The 27928-nt window shown below is 43.3% G+C and overlaps 2 protein-coding genes and 1 pseudogene across 2 annotated transcripts; all 3 read right to left on the bottom strand.

Annotated features, from left to right (window-relative positions):
* LOC4351545 (NAC domain-containing protein 90) lies at positions 1-1219 on the bottom strand. Its single transcript, XM_015763955.2, has one exon. The coding sequence runs from the start codon at positions 1121-1123 to the stop codon at positions 200-202; it is 924 nt and encodes a 307-aa protein (XP_015619441.1). The 5' UTR covers positions 1124-1219; the 3' UTR covers positions 1-199.
* A 9731-nt stretch (positions 1220-10950) lies between these two features.
* LOC4351544 (protein S40-7) lies at positions 10951-11795 on the bottom strand. The gene has a single exon (XM_015763489.3). It carries the CDS (start codon positions 11667-11669, stop codon positions 11172-11174), a length of 498 nt encoding a protein of 165 aa, XP_015618975.1. The 5' UTR covers positions 11670-11795; the 3' UTR covers positions 10951-11171.
* Positions 11796-23488: 11693 nt separating this feature from the next.
* LOC107279624 (protein FAR1-RELATED SEQUENCE 5-like) lies at positions 23489-25854 on the bottom strand (annotated as a pseudogene).
* Between the last annotated feature and the right edge of the window lie 2074 nt (positions 25855-27928).

The following is a 27928-nucleotide window of genomic DNA, read 5'->3' as shown; positions in this document are numbered from 1 at the left end:
TAAGAAAAGAACAGGCCATAGTTCAGAATTTATTCAAGAAAAATTAAAGACAAGCAGAATTGAGAGTTTGGGAGGTAATAAATCAATCGAGTTGACCTGAACATAGAACACTATGGCAATTAGCAAGCACTGATCAAACTTACTACTACTAATTACTAGTAATTCAGTTATTATGCAGTGTGCACAAATAATCAATCAATCAAAGCTGTGGCGCCCATGGGCCAACAGCGGCAGGGCTGAAATCGATGTCGTCGTTGAAGCTGAAATCAACGGCGGCGGTAGCGGAATCGGTGGCGGCGGTAATCAGCGAGCTCCAGTCGATGGCGGCATCTTCCGACGAGCCACCGGAGCTGTCGTGTGAGCACTCGTACCCGCCGGCGAGGGCGATGAGGTTGCCGTTCGTCGCCGCCGCCGCTGCCGACGATGGCAGCTGACGTTGTTGTTGCTGGAGCTGAGGTTGATGGTGGCTGATCACCGGGGGCGCGTCGAGGGGGCGGCGGTCGAAGGATCGGAGCGTGCCGGTGCTGACGTACACCCGGCACACGCTCAGCTCGTTCCTCAGCCGCACGCACGCGGAGGACGACGGCGGCGGCGCCATTGGTGGCAGCTGCACGGCCACGCCAGCGGCGTTGTGGTCGTCGTCGGCGGCGGCGGCGGCGACGGCCTTGTACTCGTTCATCTTCCACCTGGTCTTGGTGCCGGAGGGGGCGCGGCCCTGGTAGAAGACCATGGTGCGCTTGACGCCGATGACCCTGGCGGCGGCGGCGGCGGAGGAGGAGAAGACGAAGGACGGCGAGCCCGTGGCCTTCCAGTAGCCCGACGGCGTGGTCCGCGCCGGCCTGCCGCCGTGGAGCTCCCGCTCCGCCCTCGGGCAGAAGAAGAACCACTGCTCCCTGTCCCCCGCGGTCGCCACCCCGGCCATGGCGGCGAGCTGGGAAGGATGGTAGCCGTAGACGTCGACGACGGGGATGACGCGGGCGACGTCGTCGGCCCTCGTGCCGGCGAGGCGGTGGCGGAGGTAGAAGCCGATCAGCTCCTCCTCCGTCGGGTAGAATCGGAACCCCGGCGTCGCCGCCGGATCACTGACAATCCTCGCGCCGCCGCCGCCGCCGCTCATCACCATCTATATATTCTTGTATGCATGCACTTCAATTCACCTCTCAATAGATTGCTAGCTAGGTAGAATTGAAGAAGGTTCACAAATCACAAATTTAATTACACTCGATTTGTGATCTTGGGATGTGTATATATATGTGTGGGGCTCGAGTTCGCGTGAAATGAATGAATTGGTTTCGGAGAAGTTTACATATGCATGGACAATACGTACGGCCATGGTTGACGTGTGGACTTGCGCACAGAGGGAGAGGGAGGGTGGTTACAGTACTAGTACTCCCTCCAGTTTCATTTTAATTGACATTTTAGACAATAACATGGCCTACCAAATATATCTTTGACCTTATTTTTCTATTATAATATATATAATAAATAAATGAATGTTTACTTTTATTATAGTGCTTTGAAAGACAAATATATATATCTTGTTATAGTTCCTTTAAACTAAATATTTTTAAAGTTATTGATAGTCAAAGTTAGTGAAGTAGATTAATTAGCTAGAGAGTTATGGACTTTGGTATGCTACCATGCTAACATATAGGCAATACCAAAATTTTAGTAGTAACGATTTTTCTAGATGAGGGCCCTTGTGCATTGCAGGCCGTAATTGGTCGCTTATGCAAAAATTGCTCGGGGGGGGTAGTTCAGGGTCGCATGTGAAAACGCATTATCGCATACGGCTCCTTAAGAAACACATCTATAATAATAGGCGTATTATCGCATAAGGCCACTTAAGAAGCCCATGTGTAAAAATCAATTTTTGTTGGGGGCTCTTAAATAACCACATGCAAAAATAAACCTATTTTCGCAAGTGGACCTGCAACCAGTTCACCACGCCTTAAAATATCAAATTTCTCTCTCCACTACTCACTTCCTACCCCCCCATGCGGTTTCTACAGCGGCGGCCCTCTCCCTCATGGATCTGTCGCTGTCGGCCTTGTTTGCGGTAGGGTCTCGACGACGGTGGGCGGCGGACTGCATCGACAATGACGACGATGGCTCTGTCCTTCACGGAGCTAGCGGAGGGGCCTTGGTAGTGGCGGCACCCGACGGCGATGGACTCACAGGCTGCCAAGGCGGTGCCCGATCAAGGGTTTTGGATTTATTTTTTTTAAATTTTTAGAAAATCGTTGTAGTGAGGCGTCCTTACTTATTCGCATGTAAAAATCGGATCTTTACATGCATGCGGCCTTCTTAGGACGCCATATGTGAATATGCATTTTCGTATGCGGTTGTTGCGTCCGCATAGAAAAATGTCAATTTTCGCAAACACTTGGCTCCAGGTGGGTGGTCACCTGCGAAAACAAGTTTTGGTCTGCGAAAACAAGTTTTGGTCACATGTGAAGATCATTTCTATAGTAGTGTTATATGTGTTACTAGCATGTTTTGGTACAAATAAAAAACTAGCCAAAATACTATTAAAACGGCAACAATTTGGTAGGATCAAACCAAAATAGCCCTATATTAGCACGAAAGCTAGAATTAACACGATTGCAAAAGCTAGCACATTCGTGTCGTTGTACAAGTTAATTAATTTGATCGGTTTAATTTGTGCCGTCAATTTGTATGTACATGCGGGGCGCTATAGTAGAGGTGAAAATGGGCGGTTACGGTCGGATTATGATAATTTTATATGTATTTTCTTTTAAATTCGGAACCGGATACAGATAGTGCCATATAAATATCACTTATCCCATATTATTTCATTCAAATCAGATTTGATAACCGATATTAATTTATCTCTCTAATTCATAGATATTAAATATAATAAGATAATTAAAGTACTAAAAGAGATACATCAAAAAAAAATACACAATAGTACATGTGAGCACGTAAAATAGTGATTAGCCAATCTTTTATCATATTTTTAGGTGGATTTATAATAAGTTTTCGTACATATTTTGTAACATGGGACATACGGGTGAATACATGTCTTCCCATATCCTAACCCATTTTTTCCTAATAAATTCGGATAGTATTGGGATCTCTTTTTTTTTCCTCCCATATATTACTCCCGCAAGCCTCGGGTCAAGTAGGCGGTTAGGAAATACCCATTCTATTTTTACCCCCTAAAGCATAGTACGTGTGTAAACGTCTTTTGACTGTAGACATGAATGTAGTAAGATAATGATATCGATGAAGGTATCGTTGATGGCGATGCTTAAAGTAATTAACCAGTCAATTAATAAGCTGACTAGATCGTAAAAAGAAGTTCTGAAAAAAAGGATCGCAAAAAGACGATGATGAATTGATAAAGCAACAAACTACTCGCGTTGACTGAAGTAGTCAAGGAATTGATCGAAGTCCAGGTCAAGGTCTACTCCTATGAACTGAACTGAACTGACACGAGTATATGACAAGCCTATGGATCGGAGGAGTTAATTACTTCCGTGTTGCTTTAAGGCTCTGTTCGTTCTGGGGAGCTAGGGGAGATTTGAGTCTCGTTTTCCACGCGCACGCTTTTCAAACTACTAAACGATGTGTTTTTTGTAAAAAATTTCTATAGGAAAGTTGCTTTAAAAAATCATATTAATCCATTTTTAAAATTTAAAATAGTTAATACTCAATTAATTATGAGCTAATGGCTCATCTCGTTTTGCGTATCTTCCCAATCTCCTCAATTCCCTTCTCCTCAAACACACACACTAGGGCTGTAATGACCGGGTATGTGTACACTTATCTAAATTAATCAAATAAGCTCAATATCACTCGCTTCGTTTCACTATTTAACTTTTCTTCTACTCAAACTTCTTTAAACTTAATCAAATCTAAGACAGAGTAACATTTTTTCATTACACAAAAATATACTACTAAAATATATTCAATATTAGATTTAGGAAAACTAATTTGATATATTATATAAATGTTGCTAAATTTTATTATAAACTTGAAAAAAAATCAAATATCTTGTAGTATGAAACGGAGAGAATAGTTAATAAGGAGTTAAAGGCATATGATTGGCATTCCCTGATGGTAACTGCGAGTGTTTTTCAGCTAGCATTATTGTAAGTTTGCAGTCCTTCAGCTGAGATCACCTATATAAGCTACATGCTGTCACAAAGAATTGCTCGGCAGTTGCCATGACCATGCAATGGAAAAGATGATGAAGTTTTCACTCTTTTCAATTCATACACTGCACCAGAGCAATTGCTAATTATATATATTAGCAGTAAGCACCAAGCACCGAGTACTGCCAAGAGAATTGAATGAGAGATTCTTTAATGACCTGTTCAATGGAGCTGATCGTTTGGATTATTGCCGTGGATTGTTTGCATCACGTTTTTAACGATATGATTTCTCTAAAGACCTTCTACGTGAGACCAGCTGTTTCTGTACAGTGTACAGTGTACTACTTCCTGCATGCTAAAAGACGTATTAGCCTTTTACACATTCTCAAACATTATACTTTATCTTTACTTTATCTTTAGTGTCTTTCATAATATATTATCAACAATTACGAAATTAATATTATATGAAAATATTTTTAAATAGAGAAACGTGATTTCTAGCTACATGCATGGCCTTAGATACTCATACTTTTAGTCCAGTCATTATTTAAAATTTTCAAATATTGATTTTGATAATTTGAAAGGATGCCTTAAATTTTGAAATAGAGAAAACATTTATTAGGTTTATAGTATATGATATTTAACTCATTCCATATGAAAAAGTAGATCATCCCAGGATGGATCCACTGTATATCGATAATAAGGATGCATTATATTTTGAATCGGAGAAAATATTTATTAGGTTTCTAATATATGATATTTATATTTAACCCATTCCGTATAAATAAGTAGACTATCCCAACGTAGATCGACTATATATATCGTTTTAGTGGAAGGCTGAATGACTAGGTCAAGTCAACCCAACACGTCCTCTCGTCCTTGAGGACATTGTTTTCCTTGGTTTGCAGATATAAAAGGATGTACAGATTATATTCATTTGAGCAGGCTCTCTAAACATATATAAAATACATGGTCGGTCTTTAAATTTAGATTGGGTATCACTTAGATCCATAATATTGTAAATTGCTCATCTAGAACTATAATATGTAATCTTGATTTAATGTATTCACATGTATAATTGGGCTAGTTTTGTGCAACGACCAGGCTATCCATGGTGGCAAACATTTTACGTTTAGCCCTCTCCCTACAGTACACCCCCGATCCGACTACCACCCCTATTCCCCGTCATTCCCCAAAGGCGAAGAGATGGCGGTCACGGGGGGGGGGGGGGGGGGCAATTATCGATAGGCAGAGGTCTCAGAGCAGAGACAGACGATGCGATAGGGAGAGGATGATCCCGCAAGTTCGGTGAGTTGCTATGGTCACTATGAGGATGAGTGATGGACCTCATGTGACTTGAAGGTAATGAGGCGCTTAGCGAATATCCTTGGTGGTGATGACAAAAAGACGCTACACTACCCTCACCGAACTTTGCCTCCTCCCTCCCTTCCCGCATTTTGCACCACCCTATGCTCACCGCACTTCATGTTGCTGCCGCTTTCTCTCCTTGTTCTGAAAGAGGAGAAGATCGATAGAGTATAGAGAGAAGTTGGGTTGAGGACAAATCTTTTTCCTACTCTATTAATAGAACTTTGCACTATCTAGTGCGAGTCGTTCAAAATAAAAGGATAAATCTAAAACAACGGGGCTAAATGAAAAACATTTGTCACTCTAGATAACTACACCAGCGTCGGAGATTTGTTAAATGGGTTTTTAGATCTTGGGTGATACATTAAACTAAATTTAATTTAGATAACCAATTTGTCGTGATGTCGCGGTCCAAATTTAAGGACTGACGATGTATTTATCTTTTTGTTAAATCATTTATCACTACAATTAAGTGCAAGCAATTAAGTCCAAATCTGTTAAATCAATTATGGCCGTGTTTAGTTTCCCCATATTCCCAACTTTCCATCACATTATATCACATCAAAAACTTTTCTACACACATAAACTTCCAACTTTTTTTTCAAACTTCCAACTTTTTCAAACTTTCAACTTTTTTCAGGAACTAAACACACCCTATATCACTACAATTAAGTGCAAGCAATTCAGTCCAAATCTAGAACAGTCTTTCCTGTCTACGTAGCTACTGCTTGCGACTGGGTCTGTGTCAAGAACGCGTACACCTTCAGTCCAGAGCTGCGAGCGAGGTGGCACAGTTTTTTAACAGAAGTAACATTGTCTTCGCTCTGCGATGATTCATGCAACGCGTCTCTGCTCCAAGCACACGTCGCCGTGATGCTATGCTCTGTCGCCTTCGACTGAATACCATTTCAACGTATGGTTAGTTAATTTGGTGATCAGCACAATTGTTGAAGGATGCCAAACATACCGGTCCAATGAATCCAGCTTCTTTAATTACCTTTTTCTTCATCCGGTTTTTGGAATGTGGATGGGAATTTCGGAGACTGGAATTCTACATTCTGTTGAATTTGGGGATCTGACAGAAGAGAGCCTAGCAAGAAACTTCTATTTAGTTGTATGGCATGGCTCTGTATTCTAGCAAGCAGCTTCTAACTGACCATTCAACCATGGTCCAAGTTTTGTTTGATTCATGAGTCCATACAAGTTCACTCCAATTCCATGATTCCATCTCCACTATGGCTAATGCACATATAGTTCAACAAAGGAGCTGGAGCAGACTCCATGCTGATAGATGGTTAGGCCATTTTGACAGATCACACTTTCTGACTAACAACAAGTCTGATCTGATCTCATTTCTAGACAGGAAGAAAAGCAGGGCACCAACTGTAGCCATGTAAAACCGGTGTGCAATTTAGGCTACCGAATTAACCATAGTTAATGATGCTTTTTCTACGTGATTGATGCTGTTCTGGTCTACACCTACGATCCATGCAGGCTGCAGCCACAAAAAGGTACTCCTAGTGCTACTAGTACCTTGGAAATGGCTGTTGAAATTCAAAGTTTTCAGAAATTCAGAGTCAGGTCCAATTGTTGTACACGTGTGGGTTGCTCAACCAAGGACTGACTTCAAAGTTTGAGATAGTCCACGCAGCGAATTCAGGACGTTTTCAGATCAGTAAACACATACAGCCACCACGCATCACATAAGCACCGTGCATACAAGTACTATTAGCAGTGGAATGTGTACTAGAATTCAACATATTTTCAGGCTTCCGAGGAGGAAAGGGTTTGTGAAGTGTGAATTCAAACGTTGAAAATCTAATCAAGCCATCTGGGATTCTCTCTTCTTTTTTCAAGGCACTCGTAACAGTAGCCAAGCCAAATTTCAGTAAATTCCCAGGATTAAAGCAAAAGATGACTGGTTTCCAGAAGACCTAGCAATTGCCAAGAAAACCTCATACTTTGGACCTCAGCTCCATTCAAACAACAATTTTATAGGATCTATGGATGGCATTCAAACATGAAATGCATCAGCTCTGGTGTAAATTCACTTGCTCTTGTACTGCATGCATTATTGCCTTGTGAGCATTGGATGCTTGGCATCTCAGGAGTACTAGGGTTTATTGTTACATCTCCCAGTGAAGTAGTTGAGGAGGAATCACCACAGCATATTCATTGGCAAACTGCAACAAAACTGTTTTCCTTGCAGGGGTGCAGCATCATCATAAAGTTGTGAACTGGATCATAACAGAACATACTATTATAGCCTGGAGACTGGACCACAGCAAAAAGCCATGCCACCAGGCACCAGCAATGTCACAAAGAAACAGAACAGTTGTATGGACAAACACATAGATCACATGACCACAGAAAGTATATCTTATCTGGCCAACAAGAGCACAGTGATCTCAGATAGGTGCTCAGAATATTTTCTTTCAGGATGCTTTCACTCCAGACTATATTTAGATCCATGCTGCATAACTACCATTATCATTGTCTGATCATCATCAATGTGATTACATTAACAAGTAGTAGTTCTTCTGAACATCATGTGGCTATATATACATACATACATCATTGATGATAAACAAAACTTCGCTGAGACTGGGTTACCATGAGTATAATTTGTACACACGTCGTATATTTGTCTCACCAGAACTACAATAGGACATCAGTATGGTTATGAAGCAACATATTGCATGCCCATTGCAGACTATATCACTTATTGCAATCGGATCAATACATGTTGAAGCCAAAACAATGAAATAAAGTAAGCAGCTGGTCATCTAGAGATGGTCAATGAATACACCATTTGGCAGCATATGCTATTTATTTTATACTGAAAACATGAGTTGGGTACAATCAAGTATGAGCTAGACATCACACATGCTCACTAAATAATTTATGGTCAGCAGGAGTACATAATGAAAGAAATATGGCATGTTCAGAGCAGTTGAATCTCATAATGTACAGCCCTCAGGACAAATAAATTGACATCCCAATAATTTGAAGGAATCAAATAAAAGCAAGAAAGTGGACCTGATCCTGAAAGGGATATCAAACGATTTAATGTAAAGATAGTGTTACTTTTAGCATCCAGACAACACAAAAAAGGTCAGTATCAATTCTATAAACAACTTAAGGATGGAACCTACATTGAAGTAAAATAAAGCTCCAAAATCCATATTAATGGTCAGTTGCCCTTCTGAACAAAATTCTTCATGTAGTACGGAACTTGAGAGTGGATGTGTAAATCTGAAGTTGATTGTACTTCATTAAAAGACAAAAGAAAAACCATACAAAAGATAAATGCAGCATTGGGGCGCATCCATGACGACAGTATATGTAGAACAGCCATTTGAACAAGAGAACTTCATTGCTCTTAATCTGACAGATCACTAGAGCACTAGACAAAATGTGCCAATTCACAAAAGATGGTCATGGTGTCAATTATCACAATCTCTCAGTCATGTTCTCTTGTTCAAATGGCTACTCGACTAGTCATGTTCTTGCAATCTCTTAGTAGTGATGAAACAACACAAATCAAGCATTCAAGATTCAATTATTTGATGATTGTACTACTGCCTCCATAAACATAAAACTATGCATAATGTGCCACATTAGTGACAGACTGGCAGGTCATCGTTAACATGTGTATTCCCACGGGCTATTTATATTACATTTGCATACCAAATACTTGTATAAAACTTTATTACAAATATATATCGACAGTTACTGAGTAATTTGCTTGATTTAATGGTTTAGAAAGTCAAATTAGTAAGTACAATTTTTACTCAGCTTGGACTTTCAATTTTAGTTTGTTCATGATTTGATAATTCTGAAATTAAGAATTGATAAATATAAGTTTTATTCATCTTGGGAGTCTTAGTTTAGTATTTTTTTATCATATTAATTCAGAAATTTGAAATTAATAATGTCCTTGTATATAATTTGGTCTCAGCTAGGTGGATGGCCGTATTCATCAACTGTTTTCTTCAATTAACTTCAGAGTTTCTATATGGACCATATTTATTCACTCTTTCTTTGATTAGCTTTCTGAATTGTATGGCATCATATTTTGAAGTGACTGAACCAAACAACTTTATCCCACAAGTTAAGATGGCAAAGACATATTAGCTGTTTCTTGATGGGGATAATCCAAGGAACTTGTGTACTTGAGGTATCATTAGCAGATTAGCTACACCGCGGTGGAATGGTGGTGGTCCTTATACCTGAACAGAGGGGTGACAAGGCAATCAGCTGCACAGAAAGAAATGAGAGTGGGTGCAATTCAAAATAGGCAAACAGCTCCTTTATATCTGGTCCTGGACAAGACATAAGAGCAGATGATTCCATGAAAATACTAGAACGCCGTGCAGTGGTTCCAGATCTACAGCAAAGCATAACTATTGAGATGTGTAGTGAATTTGAAGGACCACCAAAAAATGGTGTAAAGGACTTCCAAGGAATCAACATCTATGCTTTTAAGATGAATGTGTTTTTCTTGGTACCAACTACCTAGATAAACATTTCTTCCTAGTTCCTACATCAACTAGATCTGTTTGACCTACGAGCAACTTGCCTACAATCTATACATTGATACAATCATTTGCCAATAAAAATAACAAAAGCAAACACAATGTTCATCTTAAACACCACTGTTAGGTTTCTCTATTGGCAATGTTCAGAATTAGTAACTTATCCTCAGTTTCAGCTAAAACGAAAACCAGAAACAATATGGCAGCTGGCGCCTGGCATCTCTTCTTAAAAACTTTTACCATTCTTATACTCTCTTGGACAGAACCAGGAAATATGAGATAATCACATAGATACTTCAAACACTCAAATCTGAATGGTTCCACCACACCGAACTGCAATGCAGCCAAAACTATATAGTAGATTGCAGTATCGAGATGAAATTCCACACCATTAGCTAGAACATACTACCTCCATTTCAAGTTATAAGACTTTCTAGCATTGCCCACATTCATATAGATGTTAATGAATCTAGGCACACATATATGTCTAGATTCATTAACATATATATGAATGTGAGCAATGCTAGAAAGTCTTATAATATGAAACGGAGGAAGTAACACTTAACATGGCACGTCTGATTAACAACACAATGCCTATGAACAAACATGGAGGCAACTAAATTCTCAGTATCCTACTTATAATTACCCCAAATTCAGCAGTTCCAAAGTTTTCCAAACAATTGCCATCTCTGGTGCTAAGAACTTCAATTTGCGCCTTACGAGCCTCCGTTTTGGGTGATTATTAGTAGCTAAACATAAGTATTTGAGCATGTGAGCTGAACTCACCAACAACTAAATTTTCCATCCATGGCACCAAGCTACCGATAACTAAATTTTCACCTACTCAAAAGTAAGCAAACATAAATCAAGCAAATACTGAATTGAACAGAAATCAAGCAAATACTGAATTGAACAGATGTAAGGACCAAAATTTCCATCTATAACTGATGGAATAACTTTGTTATTGCGCCGGGTTGTACACCTCGCAAACTCGCCTCAATTCTTTCCATCCCATTCTAACGAAGGGGAAGAAATCAAAGATAGCCGGAAACACACAACTGAGGGGAACAAAATCAAAGGAAGAAAGGGTCAAAACTTTTTTGGTTTTATCCCGAGAGCGACGAGACGACTGGCCTCCGCCCTCTCAGTCGAGGAATCCGGTGCGGCGCAGGACGGCGTTGCGGACGCGGCGGAGGTCGCGGCCCTTGAGCGTCCTCCCGGCGCCCTCCAGCACCGAGCTGTGCGCCGCGGCGCGCCGCGCGACGACCTCGTGCGGCGGGACGACCATGGCGGCGTCCCCGTCCTCGCCGCCGACGGATGACTGCGCCGCCGCCCACCTCCCCCTCCTCCCCGCCGCCGCCGCGGCCTCCGAGGGTATCCTCACGGGCGCCGACCTCGCCGCGCCCGCCGTCGGGGTCAACGGGGCGGTCTCCGGGACAGGTCGGGAGGCGGACCGTACGGCGGCGGGGCCCGCGCGCTTCTTCTTCTTGCTCCCCTCGTCGTCGGGGAGCGCGGCGAGGAGGCCTGGGGCAGAGGAGGCGGGCCAGAGGACGTCGCGCTCGAGGAGGTCGCCGTCCGCCACCGCGGCGACGGAGGAGGAGGAGGCCGGTTTCCGGGGGCGAAAGAGCAGGAGGCGGTCCATGGTGGGTGGGCGGGTGTGCTCCGGGGATCACCAGGACGGCGGATCTCCGGCGATGTGGCGGCGCTCCGGCATCGGAGGGTGGGGGGCGGCGCGGGTGGAGGCGAGAGTGAACGAGGCCGCGATTCCGGCGAGGTGAGGCGGGGGCGGTGGGGTGGTTATAGGAAGGGAAGGGGAGGGGGTTGGTTTTACATTTTTGCAGTTAAACCCTTACACTTGTTGCTAAATTCGTTAGAGCAACCACAATGCAAAGAAAAAGCGGGTAATAAGCTACTCCCTCCGTTCCATAAAAAACAGATGTGACACATCATAGTACTATACTATGATACGTACATACTCACATCCGATCATAGATTTGTTTTTTATGGGACGGAGAGAGTATATACAATTGTGGTATGTGGTAGTAGTTATAACCGGATAGTATGCTTACTACTAACAATAAGTTATTAAAATATATTATTTACTCGTGTATGTATAATAATCTTCTCACATACTACTCTGTAAAAAAAAAGAGAAATACTAGCTATAAACCTGGATATGTGTATGTTTAGATTCGTAGGTAGGGTTGAGTTTTATATGTGATGGAGGGAAGCATTCCATGTGGACCCCACTTTACTTATCACTTCAGGTATTAAACATTGTGAAACATGCTAATAACTATTATTGTTTCACACCGGAATCCATCTTACTACTTAATACCAAGTTGCTAAATAAACACTGTGGTTGCCATTAGAGCAGATACAGTAGCAGGCTATTAGCCCGCTGTAAATATATTTTATTGAGATAAAATATGAGAGAGAAGAGCAGCGGGCTACAGATCTGTAGCCAGCTGCAACGCAGACTCCAAGACGCAATGTGTGTATGACAGGTGGGACCATATATTAATAGTATAGTAAACAACTATTGTATGAATTGGCTATTAGATTGGCTATATATAAATTAGAGCTAGTAGTGGGCTATACTAAACTTGCTCTTAAGGGGTAGAACAGGAAGTAAGTGCAAGTGCAACACCATGTTCCCTGTTGTTCTAACTTGAGTATAAAATTCTCGGTATTAAGTTAATTAGTGTTTAATTCGTAAAATTCGTAATTAAAAATTAAAATTGAGCAGATTTACACCGTATTAGAATAAACTTTACTGAATTCGCAAGTTAATAAATAAATATATATATTTTGGACTACATAGTTTGCCTGGACTACATAGTTTCATGCAAGTGAACAGTGCCCGAAATTTCAAACCTGAATCGACGGGAGTTTTGTTAAGGAAAAAACCGTTTATGTCTAATGCATGATTAATTAAGTTTTAATTATTTTAAATTAAAAAATAAATTATTTAATATTTTAAAGCAACTTATATATATAGAAATTTTCGTACGAAATAATCATTTACACTATTTCTATCGGGTACCGATATGATCCAAACTTTCAAAATTTCGACAAGTTCGGTCTGAAATAATTTAAATTTTTTAACAAAAATTGATCAAATTTGAACTTTTTTTTGCCAAATTCATAAAAGCTTGAAAAAAAATTAAAAAAACAGCCGAAATCTTAACATAGATTCGAAATGTCAGTCCGAAATTTTGAACCGTTATTCACACGTACCGCACCCTGTCTCAAACTCCCAAATATATGTGCGGACGTGACGTCCTACATACATACGGGCAGGTAGCTAGTGCGTCATGGGCGTTGGACTAAGCAAAGCCACGCCAACGGCCGCCGGCAAGCCGGCAGCCGCTCTGGTTCGACCTCCCGACGGACCTAGCCGGCGTGGTCCTCCTCCGTCTGCCCTCCCACGCCGACCGCGTCCGCTTCGGCTCCGTCTGCCGCCAATGGTGCCACGCGGCGACGACGGCGCCGCCTCCGCTGCCCCCGGCTCTCCCGTGGCTCAACTTCCACGACGGTACCCTCCAGAGCTTCCCCGGCGGCGAGCGACGCCGCTTCAGCCGCCTCAACCGGCACACGATCTGCGCCGGCTCCACCGCCGCCGGCTGGCTCCTCTTCAGGCGGCCGGGGCACGGCCCTCGCCGCCGCCACTACCTCAAGAACCCTCTCACCGGCGAGGTCGTGCGCCTCCCGGGCCACTGCCACTGCGGCGACCCGGCCCGCCTCCGCCGCCAACACCCGCCGGGATCCCCCACCGCCTACTTCTACATCCGCAAGGTGATCGTCTGCGGCGGCGGCGGCCTCGTCGTCGCGAGGATCAGCTACAGTCACGACAACGCCGACGACGTGGTGGCGTGCTGCCGGCCGGGAACCTCGCCGTCGTGGTCGGCCGGCCCGTGGGAAGGCAAGGGCTACCACGACATGGCCTTCCACGACGGCAAGGTCTACACCGTCGCCGGGAGAGGCGACCTCTTCGCCCATGAAATCACCACCCACAGAAAGACCAAACAACCCATGGTTTCCGATCTCGCGACACAGATCATTCAGGTCGGCTTGTTCGAGAGCTTCTTATTGGATGGCACCTACGCCGCCGTGAGATGCAAGAGATTACACTACCTCGTCATGTCGAAGCAATCAAATGGACTGATGTTCATATCGAGAGCTTGGGTGATGAGGCGATCTTCGTTAGTACAAGCTGCTCCATGGCAGTTCGTGCGTCGAGCTATGGAGGTTATGTGGAAGCAGGTAAAATATACTTCGCCGACTATGGTGCAGAGCGTCGGCACGAATGGCCAGCAGATTCAACCTGTGGCGTTTATGATCTGAGAAGCAAGACAATTTCACCGGGTGGACCGCACATCAGTCGCCGATCCAGTGCGACGTGGTTCTTTCCAAGGTAATTACAACTAATTAATCATGGAGGAGATCATCATCTAGCTAGAATGTCAAGGTAATAATTGAACTGCAGGCAATTTGTCAGTGCTTCCAGTATTACTTGCTGCAGTAATTCCATCAGATGATCCTACTGTACATGTGTTGATTGATGAGTGAGAATCATGGTTTACAATTTAGGTTCGAAATTTCCAAAATTCTGATACCCATAGATAATACTATATTATAAGAGTCGAGTTGATTTAAAATTTTTCCAAAATCATGGTTAATAGTTTTAGTTTAGCAGAATTCCAAAGATAGAACCGTATTAAGACTCGAGTTGGATCGTAACACGTTATACAGACAGATAGTGTTCTCTCCTGGCAATCCATGCATCCCATCCTAACAATATCCGATTTTGAAACTGGATTCATCGATTGTTCGATACAGATTTGTTTTTCATCTTTACACTTTATTATTAGGGGCAAATTTGCAATCAGTTTAGTTTGTGTTTGCCGCCCACAGTCGTGGAGCCATGGGTCTCTGTTTCGGCATCGACACACGTAGCAGTCCGCCGCCATCGCCGCCGCATCCTCGGCCGCAGCCACCACCGCCAGGCTCGTCGGACCTTCCGACGGACGTCGCCATCCTTCCGTCGCCGCCGCATCCTCGGCCACCGCCACCGCCATGCTGGTCGGACCTCCCGACGGACCTCGCCGGCCAGTGGCGCCTCGGCGCGCTCCGGCAACACCCGCTGCCGCCGCCGCCGCCGTGGCTGCTCATCCTGCGTAGCCCCTGCGTCTACCAGAGCCTCCCCGACGGCGAGCTCCGCCCCGTCCCCGGCGCGAATTCGAGCCGCGCGATCCCCTACTTCTCCTCCTACGATGATGGCTGGCTCCTGGAGTACCAATGCTTCGGCCGCCGAGACAGGATCAGGAATCCTCTCTCCCGCGCCGCCATTGACATACCTCGCTGCTTCGATCAGCGCATCAGGAGCCTCGACTACTTCTTGGGCGACAACGACGGCAGTCATAGCATTAACCCCGCCGAGTACACGTTGCCTAAGATCATCGTGTGCTCGCCGGGCCTCGTCGTCGCCGCCGTCGTCCACTCTACCTGCATCGCCGCTTTCCGGCCGGGAATTGATCATTCATGGTCGGTTATTTCCGGTGATGAAGTTATGTCGACGACCGGTGGTGATGATGATGATGACGACGATGATGATTATCCGTGGATGAGGAGAAAATACGAGGACATATCGTTGTATCGAGGCAAGCTCTACGCTCTCACTAGCAAGGAGGAGCTTCTTGTCCATGGGATCATCAACGACGACGACATTGACACTGTCAGTGCAAATGCAGTACTATCTCGTGCTGAGCATGCGATCAGGGCAGTGCATCACCATCCATTGACGCTTCTGGAACGGATACAAAATTTCAGCTCCGATGAGAGTCGCTACCTTGTTATTTCATGCAGTGGCAAGCTGCTGATGATTAGGTGCACAACTAAATATTCGCCTGACGGTAGTTCTTCCATGGGTGGAACTACAATCAAATTCAAGGTGTTTGAAGCTGATTTTTGGAGGGTGGTCAGTGGTTGGAGGTGAACAGCTTGGATGGCCAGATCATCTTCCTCAGCAAAGCTTGCTCCAAGGCCATTCCTCGCTCGCCGGGTAATGGCGACCCGAGATTCGCAGGGAATTGCATCTTCTTTTTGGGAGAGGATATCACCTGGCGGTGACATCACATACAACAGGCCAGTATTACTAGCGGTATGTATAAGGAAAACGAAGGCATTCCTATGTATGGAGTGTATGACTTGAGCACCAACGCGACTAGTTTGATTTACCTAGGAAGGGAATATAAGCATTCAAAGGTATGCTGGTTTTTTCCAGGCATGTAAGGATTTATACTCACATGCTATATATTAGTAAAAATTAGCTGGCTTGGTTTGTCTTCCATAAGACTCTGCTGGCGCTGGGAGAGGCTCTTTGATTGTTTACAAGATTGTGTAAGGATTTGGTTGACTTGAAGTGAAAGGAGCCAATATATACATCTAGAGATTTGCTCTGGTCCAGCAAATTGTACCTCAAGGTACTAGTACCTGGTGGTACCAGATTGAATCTAACCGTCCAATTTCCAAGGGCACGATGGGAATCATCCTGGACTCCATGCCACCCATCCTCTCGCAGGCGCCACAATCCCCCCAACGCTTCTCCTGCCCACCGCAAAATATTCCACGGGCGGCCGCCGCCGATTCATTCCCTCCCGTCGATGCTGTCGCGGCACACCTGTTTCGCCGGCCTGTTCACGGCGTGCGTAGTGCTGAGCCATCAGTTCCACCTGCGTGGTTGCACAAGTACCAACGCAGGCTTCCCGCCGGTGTCGACGCGCTGCAGCACGCCGGCTGTGTCGCGTATGGCAACAACTACTTCTAGACATGCAGGGGCGCTCTTCCGCTCCGTCGTCCGGCCGTGGTAGTGGGACAAGCCAGACCCCGCCTGGACGGAGAACACACAGTGACAATTTGATGAATGCACAGTGAGGATTGATTCAGAGTCTCTTACTAATGGTAGTAGATTAACAGATATACAAATACATATACAAAGGTACAGTACTAAGATGGTATTCCTGAAGATTATGTTGCCATTTGCAAATCTCTGCGCAATCCCTGTGCTTCGGAAGATGGCACGAGACGGCGGCCGTCGCCGAGGAGTCCTCCGCGGTGCAAGCTGGAAACCACCTCGACGGAGCTTGACCTCGCCATCGCCAACATGGGCACGGCCCTCCACCTCCCGCTTTGGGGCATATCACCCAGAGAGTGAGTGCTGGGCTGCTCCATTGACGACGACCCCAGGTGTTCTAGTCTTGGTCTGTCTCATCTGCAGATGGGGATGACACCACGGCGGCGACGGCGACCAAGGTCACACAGCGGTGGCGACAACAGCACGCATCTAGCCATCTGGGGGAGGAAAGACGCTGCTCTAATCGACTTCCCAAAATTTTCTATGCGAAAAGACCACCTTACCCTTCCACCGGTGCGGTACCACCTAAGTGACTAAAGCGGTACCTGGTGGTACCGATCAATTTCAACCGTTGGATCTGGTCCATCTGACGGCTAGCATTTGGTACCGCTCAAACCTGCTGGACAGTAAAAAATCTCATATATCTAAGCTTACTAGTTGTAGTGGTGATGCACATTTGTTTTTTTTAAATGAAAATGTTTTAGACTCAAACATCTAATAATATTTTTTAAAGTAAATTACATAGGCCATCCTTAAAGTACATAGATTTCATCTGGGTCAATAAACTTAAAAAGATACAACTTTATACTCCTAAATGCACCACTGACAATTAATATTCCAAAATCCGACATGGTACACCACACGGTCGCTGACGCGTCAGCACTGTCCATCCTATACTGGCTGACAAGTTGGGTCCATCCATAGTTTTTCTTATTCTCTTTTGACCGAGTTCATCAACCGAGTTCGAAACAGATTTGTCTTTCATCTTTAATTAAGATCACCTTTTCTAGCTATCAAGATAAATTAAGCCCAAAGCTAGGTTTCAATTTTTCATCTCCTTTCCCTTGTGTTAATTAGCCGCGTCTTCCTCTCGTGCCACCATGGGGCTCTGTTTCAGCGGAAGCAGCAGTTCGCCGCCGCCGCTGCAGCTGGAGCCACCGCCAGGCTGGTCGGACCTCCCGGCGGACCTCGCCGGCCAGATCGTCTCCTCGCTGCCGTTCCACCACGACCGCCTCAGCTTCGCCGCCGTCTGCAGCCAGTGGCGCCTCGGCGCGCTCCAGCAGCGCCAGCTGCTGCCGCCAGCGCTGCCATGTCTGCTCACCAGGTTTTTAAATCTCCCGCTAAACTGCCGCTATCTCCCGCTATAACTGTTTGAGAAGGGTTCTAGCTATTTGCTCTCATGTACAATTTAGCCGCTATAGTTCTATTTAGCCCGCTATAACTGCCGCTATAACTATTTGAGAAGCTAACCGCTAAATGCCTTAGCCCGCTATTTAAAACATTGCTGCTCACCCTGACGCACCCGCGCACCCACCATAGCCTTGCCGACGACGGCGTGGCGTGCCGGATCCCCATGTCTAACGACGCGCTCTGGTGCATCTCTTCCCACAACGACGGGTGGCTGATGCACATGGACGTGTTCAAGCCTTGCATCATGGCATGCGATAATCGTCACTTCCTCAAGAACTCCTTCTCCAACGCGACCATCGACATCCCCTGCCGCTTTGATCGGCCCATCAACGCCTTCGTCGTTGACAACCGTTACAGCACGTGGCCCGAGAGGTTCACCTTGCACAAGATCATCGTGTGCTCGCCGGACCTCATCGTCGCCGCCTCCCGCCTTATCGATAACAACATCGTCTCTTTCAGGCCGGGCATTGACACATCATGGTCAGTTCTTCCATATGATGATGATGATGGTGATCACAAGAGAATGTACGAGGACATCGCCTTGTACCGCGGCAAGCTCTACGCCCTTACTAGCAACGGGGATCTTCTTGTCCATGAGATCAGAGATAACAACACATTGTCTCGTGCTGAGCTTGTGATTAGGGGCGCCGCAGCAGAGCCTCCATTGTCGCATCTTCAATGGCAATATAGCATCGATGACATAGTACACCAGTACCGTGTTATTTCATGCAAGTACCTTGTTATTTCATGCAGTGGCACTCTGTTGATGTTCAGGTGTACTATTTCTCCCATGTTGGGCACTTCAGCAAATGTGGACGATTATGAAATCAAGTTCAAGGTGTTTGAGGCGGATTTGGAGGGTGGCCAGTGGTTAGAGGTGAAAAGCTTGGATGGTCAGGTCGTCTTCCTCAGAAGCTTGCTCCAAGGCGATCCTCTCTTTTGATCACGGCGACCCGAGATTCGGAGGAAATTGCATCTTCTTTTTGGGAGGTGATTTGACCAGGCAGTGGGGTGATATCCATACCAGAATTACCAACAGCTATGTGTATCAGCAAAAGGAAGGGATTCCCATGTATGGTGTGTATGACTTCAGGACCAGCAAAATTAGCTTAAGTACCCTAGGGCAACACAGATTTTCATCAATGGTACAATGGTTTTTTCCACGCATGTAAGAACTTATACACACATGCATATGCTATTAAAACAATATTAGCTAGCTAGCTAGTTTTAATTGTGTCCCCTGTTTCTAAGACTCTTCAAGGTTTCCTTAATTTGATTGTATAGAAATGTACGGATTTGGTTGTTTTCAAGTGATATGATTGTTTTCCAGAGTCCACTATACCTGATTTCTCCACCATGTGTCCACTGAAATTGTCCAGTGAACGGTTCGTATTTTCCAATCCTATTCAAACTACAAACAACGCACGCGTGAAAATAACTTTTTAAGGATACGATGGGTTAGATGCCAACCCGGCTGATAGGCAACCCGGCCAACCACTATCAATCTCACCCTGAACCAACCAAATCATGATAGGCAAGCCAGCCAACCACTACCAATCTCTACCTGGTCGGAACTATTCCCAGCAGAGGTCCCAACACATATATAGTGTGATTGCTCCTCGTTTGATCAGCACTCGGGGGCCACTGTCAGTATATAAAATATGGCATACCCACACAATGGTGGAAAATGCCAAATACTCATATAGAATACATATAGTTCTACTAGAAGGTGTTACAAAAGTTAGTTGATATAGCGAAACGACAGCTAACTCTCTCGATCACTTCAGTCATTGATCACCTAAGACATGCCAGATGACGGCACATGAACACACAATATTTGTTAACGAAGTTCAAACGAAGCCTACATCTCCGGGGCTTTGATTATGGGCGCTCCTTCCCAATCAATATATTTTCTAGCCGCTACGAGTCCATGGCTTCTCCGCCATCATCTCTCTGCGTGTCAACGCTACATTGTAGTCTCACATTGGGCCTGCTCCAACACATGCCCAATCTTTAAGAGAGGTCTCATTGGGCCTGCTCCACCATATGCCCAATCGGAGCCTCAACTTTAGATCCTTGGTCTACACAACCCAAAAGACTAGTCTAGGCTCTAATACCACTTGTTACTGCGCAGCCCGGCCCACCAATCATGGCTACCCAGGTCACATTGGCCCTACTCTACCACAAGCCCAACCGGAGCCACAACTTTAGGTCCTACGTCTACACAACCCAAAAGACTAGTTTGATGGGTGAGGACTGCCCTCACCTTTTAAGTCGTACTCCCCCATCATTAATCACCGATGTGGGACTAAACGCAATAAGAGGATTACCCAAATGAGGATATTATCCTGAATTGATAAGGAATATGACACCAACTCCACCAGGATCATGCAGACCTAATCAGACTCAACTAGTACTATACAAAAGTATTAATATCTCTATGGGTACTCCACCGGTGGATCTACTATTGTTTCACCGAAGTTAATGACACCAACGACACCAGGTAAGATTACGATGTCCGACTAAACCGATGTGTTCCTCAGCATATCGTTGGTGGTGACCCCACCAACCTGAACTTGTTGACCCTAGTACGTTAAACTAACACCTATCATGACTTCATGAGCTAAATGCTCAAACAAACTAGCCTTGTTATAAGGCCATGCCCAACGCGTAGTCTCAAGCCTGTGGTTCTAGCCTATAACTTGGCTCGAATGCCATGGTGGAGGTTTGGGAGGGGCTACATTTGTGTCAGAGTTACCTGCAGGAGCCATAGTGGTTTGAGGAGAAAAGGAGGAAAATTGTGGTCTAGTTAGCAGCCATCCAAAGAGAAAGTGGGAGAGAGAGTGTGCCTCGTCATCGTTAGCTACCACCACCATCAACCGATGTTGACCTCGACGACCACGCCAGAGCAGGAGAGGAGAGTGAGGGCGCCACTGTAAGCAAATCCGCCCGGAGCTCGCCACCTGATCTATGCCTGCTGCAAGGAGCTTGTTGGTCGCGCCGTCATTGGGAGCTCGTCCTCCTGCCGCCTTGGCACGGTCTCCCGACGAAAAGGGGAGGAAAGGAGGCCCGCCACCTCAATCTGGTCGATAGGGTGGGAAGGCTTGCGAGCGCGATGGCCGGGAAAAGGAAGATGGGAGAAGCATAGGTGGGGAGAGGGGAGAGGCTGGGAGCTCTCGGATAGGGGAAGAAGAGAATGAGATGGTGCTCAGATGGGGAAGAGATGCGGCATCGCGTTTAGTGTGGGAGAGAGGCGAATCGGTGAGAGAGATGGGGGATGGGGTGGATGGAAAAATATTAGTGGAGTGGTTGACAGGTGGGTCATTAGGAGGTAAAGTACATGAGTATTTTTTTTTGGTTGCCATAGGGGCCCAAAACATAAAAGTTTCATCGGATTTGATAATAATAAATATTTCAAGGGTTGACATACAAGTAACCAGGAATCAAAATACAAAAACAGTTGGGGGTGGCTTACGATAAAAACGGTCGGAAACGATCGAAAAACAATCTCAACCATTTCCATAACCATATTTTTCTTGGAAACAAAATCGAAAACGGTAAAGTCGGAAACGAAAACGATATCGGAAAACCGGAAATGGAACAATATGGACGGAAACATGTCGGTACAGATCGGAAACCGGTAACAAATACGAAAACATTAAACTATAAAAACGTATATTTAACTTTACATAAGTATGTTATATGTATAAATAAATTCAAGCTTATACAATTATACTATATAAATTATAAGTTAACTCCATTTTAGCCATGCACTCAAGTTAGGGATTTAATGGAAGAGTCAATCAATCTCTAAATTGTGGGTCAAGTAGAGACATGCCCTAAAAATATCAGCATATTTAGAAATACGGTAATTACCATATTATAAGAAACTGTAATTTCTACAAGAATACGGTAAATACATAAACAATCGGTATAACAGCAAAACCATTTCCGTTTTCGTTTCCATATTTTTCACCATTTTCATTTTCGTTTTGGTCTATTACTATTTTCATATGGCTCGGCCGGTAGAAAGTCAGAAACGAACGTCAATCGGCTAGAAATTACCATTACCATTTTCACCCCTAGTGTGACCTCCATTGTGGAAGGTGTGGCCTATATTTGGTTTCAGCCCATATAGCCCACATGAGACCACTACGATCATGTGGCCTCCAACCTCCATGGACCATGCTCTAAGTACTTGGCACATTTCCAAAAGCTTTGTTATGGTGTTGTCACCCGCCATCGTCCCAGTGCCCATTGACATATTTGATTAGTTAACAAATTAGCTATTTTAGCTATGCAGTAGTTTATCTATGCAATTATACTAGTAATTCCGCCATGTAGGTTATACTCCCTTCGTGATCATCTCCTGTCGTCCAGGTTTGTAGCCGGCCAGAAGTTGATTCATTTTGTGGCAGGGGAGTAAAAACAACTTTGCCGTGTTGCTTTTGTGGGCAAAATAATTAAGTGTGATTAACCCTATTTTTATATGGCTTTGGACCATAAATTATTGCTGAATATTATAGTTTATAGTCCAAATTAAAGTGGTTCAAACATTTATGTTTCCTCACTGAAACAATCCACTCGGGGCTCTAGCTGGAAAATAAATAAATTTCAAGATATTTAGCCCAAAAAATTATTGCGATTAGAGCCCTACAGAACACCAGGTCAGAATAGGGTTCACATCGTCTGCCGTTCAGGCTGACGGCAAACATTGCCGTTGCCTTCATCCATGCCACACATCCTTCTATCAACAGTTGCATGCAGTGGTCCCACCATTGTGATTAATTAGGGACTACTAATAAGAAGAATCACTTATTTCTCTTCCAAAAAAAAATCAGCAAATAGAATCTCGGCGGTAAAGTGCGCGAGAACAAAAGCAGAGCAGAGGGAAGCTCTTGCTTTTTGGCGCCAAGAATATGGATCGACTGACAGAACAGAAGCAGAGCATAGTACAACAGAGCAAAATACTACAGCAAAACAAGCTTCTGTACTAAGAAGCTATCCAAATACTTGAACAATAGTACATGTCTTATAAAATATTTAAGTATTCATTTGACAAAAACAGCATTGCCGCACTACTACTATGTCCCATATAGAGTATTTTTCATTCAAAAACTAGCAGTGAAATGAAGCTACTGATGAAATCCTTCAGAATATAACTCATATCCATCTGAATCACCCTGCAAATTTATAAACTGATATAAGTTAAAAAATTGGAATTTATCAAATCTTAAAAAACAAAAGTCAGGGTTAGCATACCGCCAGTAGCTGGGTATAGCTACCCAAAAATTCAAAATCCTGGTGAGATTCTTTTGTACTATTCTCCAATATGTCCTCTTCTAATGGCTCAGGATGTGCTACTTCATTCCCATTCTTAGCCTGTCAGTGGACCGTGGTTACCTAAATTGTGATTTACAACAGAATAACTAATGAACGTTTAATTTCATTTATTTTTTCTTTTTAGCATACATACATACCTTAGGCTTTTCTTTCTTTTTTTATGTAGCTTGTCAACCCAATTCTTCTTTCGCTTCGATGTGCTACACCGGGTCTCTTTTTTCTTTAGGCCAATAGCTTGGGAGACATTTTCAGGTATCTCAAACTCTGTCTCTAAATTCGACTGAATATTTGTATTCACTTCTACCATTTGTTCCACTTGCTGTCCAAGGGTTTCAAGAGCATTATCAACAAACGCAAAGCACTCTTCAAAATCTGCAGCCTGAGACGCCAAACTGATAAATTTGTGTGAAAGAAACTTATATCAACGTGAAGCGTCTAGTTTAGGATTTTCTAGGACATGTCTTCCAGATATATCATGGACAACCCCATGACGCGCCTCTCGTGTCCATCTCTTGAGAACATAATGATCTGGTAATTGCTTAATATTCATCACATCAAGAATCTTCAATGCATGGCTGCAAAGTATTCCTACCCTCTCAAACTGTCGACAATCACATGACACCATACTCTCTTGATGATTTCCAACAACCATATACTCTTCTTCAATTGTACAATCATCATCTAGAGATCTTATCCCAACAATATATGCCCTGCCCTCATCCAATACTTTTGTATAAGCTGTCATCGATCTTTCATATTCTTTCTGAAAGGCCTAAAAAATCTGCGGGGTGTAGAGCTTACTTGTTTGCAATAGCATAGGAATTCTCATTAAGATGCGTGGCAATTTTTTCCTGGATTCATACTCTGATTTGATCTCTTTATCTCGCTTCCCTTGTACAACTCTGTCAAAGTGGTGGAAAAAGCGTACAATGTTTAATTCACAATTTAAATACTCCTTCAAATCACTGTTCAGTCCCTCGCTCAATTGAGTGCTTCGCATTCCTAATGTGTATGCATTCTTCATAAAGCATTCAGCCCACTTCTCTTTCAACTTATAAACACTATCCAACCATGTCCCTTTGCGAACTTTTGTCCTCATATCAGCAAAGACTTCCTCAAATTTTTCCACATCCTCATGTTCACACATGCAAGCACTAAAATCAGCAAGGACATTAGAGCCATCACTAGTCTTCTGACGATTTATATGTTTGTTTGCATTTTGCATTATGTGAAAAGTGCATAAGCCATGCCGAGTTTCTGTAAATACCTCTGTGATAGCCTTTCCCATAGCAACATCCTGATCGGTATAAATAGTTTGTGGATGCTTGTGATTGTGGCATGACAAAAAGGCGTCAAAAAGCCAACAGAATGAGTCACAAGTCTCATCATACATGAGAGCAGCACCAAAAACTACAGTTTCTCTAAAGTGGTTAAATCCAACAAATACACCAAATGGCCAGCTTTCTTTATTTGTCCCAAAGGTTGTATCGAAGGTAACAACATCACCAAAGTGAGCATAATCTATAATCATCTCTGCCCAAAAGATATTTGTTATTTGTTCCTCACTATCCAATTTCACAGCATAATGAAATGAAGGATTATCTATGGCCTTATTCTTAAAATAATTCAACAAGCTCCCAGCCTCACCATATTTCAACTCCTTTTGACGTTTAGTTCGCAAATAATTTTGCTGATCAAGACAAGTGTAGCCAAGATTAGATGACCCACCAACATGTCGGGCAGCCAACTCATGAGCGATTCTGGGCTGAATACTAGTGTCATCTGCCATTTCAATTTCAAAGGCTTGCACTTCAGTTATTTTGCGCTGAGATGGCATTAAGTGAGAAGTTTCTGGCGTTTGCAGTATGTGATTGTGCATGACTTCCAGATCAGATATCTCATACTTTTCGTTTACTCGATTGAGTGTAAGCCCCATGCGGACGTTGCATCCAATTCTCGTCTCAGCTCGAGGATGCTTAGTCAAATTATCTCTTTTATCCTTGCCTCGAAAACCTTGTTTGGAGCAAACAAATCTAGCTGATGTAGTTTTCTGTGTTACTTGATTTTTATTGTGATACTTCTTTCTAACATCAAAGCCCATCCGACCTCCATACGTGACCCAAAAATTCCATGCCTCCTCTGTATCACTGAATGCCATGCCAATCTGAGGAACCCAACTAGGTGCAGCTCTGAAAAAAAGATGTTTGTTGTATTCGTTTAACTGAATAATATCAACAAGAACTTTGATAAATCACGTTATAGAAGAAGTTAGTAAAATAGATCAAATTTGAACAACGCCACGGAGAAGTGTATAGGTGTAGATTAAAAACAAACGAAATTTTAGGCTTGATAAGATAAAAGTAGAAGACACTGTAGGAGAGATCAAACAAAGAGAAATTTGCCTGTATCGCTTACTCGTTCGATGCGACGGCAGAATCATTTGGCTGCTTCATAGATGAAGGATTTCCTTGTTCATGCTTTTCCTACTTCCTGTAGCCTGTAGGATCGTTTGGCTGCTCCATCAATACAGGATTTTGTTGTTTTGGTTCTTCTGTTTCTGGATGAATAGACATTTGGTGTCGATCCATATTCTTGGCGCCAAAAAGCAGGAGCTTCCCTCTGCTCTACTTTTGTTCTCGCGCGCTTTACCGCCGAGATTCTATTTGCTGATTTTTTTTTTTGAAGAGAAATAAGTGATTCTGCTAATTAGTAGTCCCTAATTAATCACAATGGTGGGACCACTGCATGCAACTGTTGATAGAAGGATGTGTGGCAGGGATGAAGGCAACGGCAATGTTTGCCGTCAGCCTGAACGGCAGACGATGTGAACCCATCAATGTTGTGGTGGTTTTTTTCATACATGTAAGAATTTATGGAAAAGCTAGTTGGCGAGCGTGGATTGGCGGCGCACATTTTTTCGGGAGAAGTTAGTATAACTAACCGTATTAGTTTTAGATAATGATAGTAATTAGATAAGATTTTCCTTTTTCCCGGTTGTTTTTTTAACTAACAGATTGAAAAGAAATCTATACGTGAAAGTTTAAAATTTAAAACTTTCTATTGAAAAATTAAAAGCAATACATAAAATTTATAACTTTCAACTCAAAATTTGAAACTCTAAACTCAACTTGAAATTTGAACTTTCATATTAAATTTGAAAACTTTCGACTCAAGATTTAAACTTTAAAATTTGAAATTTGAACAGTCAAAATTTAAAACTTTGAACTCAATCTTTGAAATCTCTCAACTCAAATTTTAAAACTTTCAATTTAAAATTTGAAAACTTTCAACTCGAGATTTGAAATTTTCAACTCAGATTTGAAAAATTTCAATTCAGATTTTAAAACTTTCAACTCAAAATTTGAAAATTTACAACTCTAGATTTGAAACTTTCTTCAGATTGGAAAACTTTTAAGTTAAAATTTGAAAACTTTTAACTCAATATATTTTGAAAACATGTGTGTTAACTATTAAAGAAATCAGAAAAAAAAAAGCGAAAAAAAGGTAAAACATGCTAGGGGAGGGGACGTGAAAAAAAAAGGAAAAAACAAAAAAGATGGCAGAAAAAAAAAAGAAAACGCGAAAAAGATGGCAAAAGAAAACGAAAACGCGTGCGCGCGCGCGCCAAATAGCAACCCCAAATGCACCTCGCATGGTTTATTTCTTTGTTTCTAAGCCTAAGTTACCAGGAATGTGGAACTCTGCCGCGTTCCTCATCTGGTGTTATTAAAACCTCAAAAGAGTAAGCATTCCGTGTGTTCTCCGATTGTTTTTGACATAGTCTAGACGCTTGGAAGTTTCAATTCTCCGATTGGTTTGAAGTTCGAGGATTTGGTTGTTTTGAAGTGAGAAAGGAGCTAACAGTACGAGTGATGATATGATACAGTGTTTTACGTTCATTCTTTCAAATGCAAATGGTTTAGGAGCATCCAGATTTTATATAGGACACCTAGATAGCAGTGAAGTTCGAGCAACGAGCATTTGCATCACAGTACACCGTTCCATCTTGAAGGACCAAATTTGGATCACAAAATAATCTGAATCGAATAGCACTGCTGCTTCCCAGAAAGAGAAGAGAAGCTAACTGAACAATTCCAATCGTGATCAGCAGCCTAGGATTAGAGAAAAGATCATGAGGAATTGCAGCAATGCTATAGCACTAACACCCCAAGACGCAAACATGTGTTTATCTTGCTGCAAACAACGAAAAAAGAAAACGAAATCAGAAAAAG

The sequence above is a fragment of the Oryza sativa genome, chromosome 12 (assembly GCF_034140825.1).
Source record: "Oryza sativa Japonica Group chromosome 12, ASM3414082v1".
Taxonomy (NCBI): Eukaryota; Viridiplantae; Streptophyta; class Magnoliopsida; order Poales; family Poaceae; genus Oryza; species Oryza sativa.
The sequence above is the reverse complement of the archived record's forward strand: the minus strand, read 5'-3'. Positions and strand labels throughout refer to the sequence as shown.

What these genes read in the sequence shown, in the direction of transcription:
- LOC4351545 (XM_015763955.2), bottom strand. Translation starts at nt 1,123, where the DNA reads ATGGTGATGAGCGGCGGCGGCGGCGGCGCGAGGATTGTCAGTGATCCG.
- LOC4351544 (XM_015763489.3), bottom strand. Translation starts at nt 11,669, where the DNA reads ATGGACCGCCTCCTGCTCTTTCGCCCCCGGAAACCGGCCTCCTCCTCC.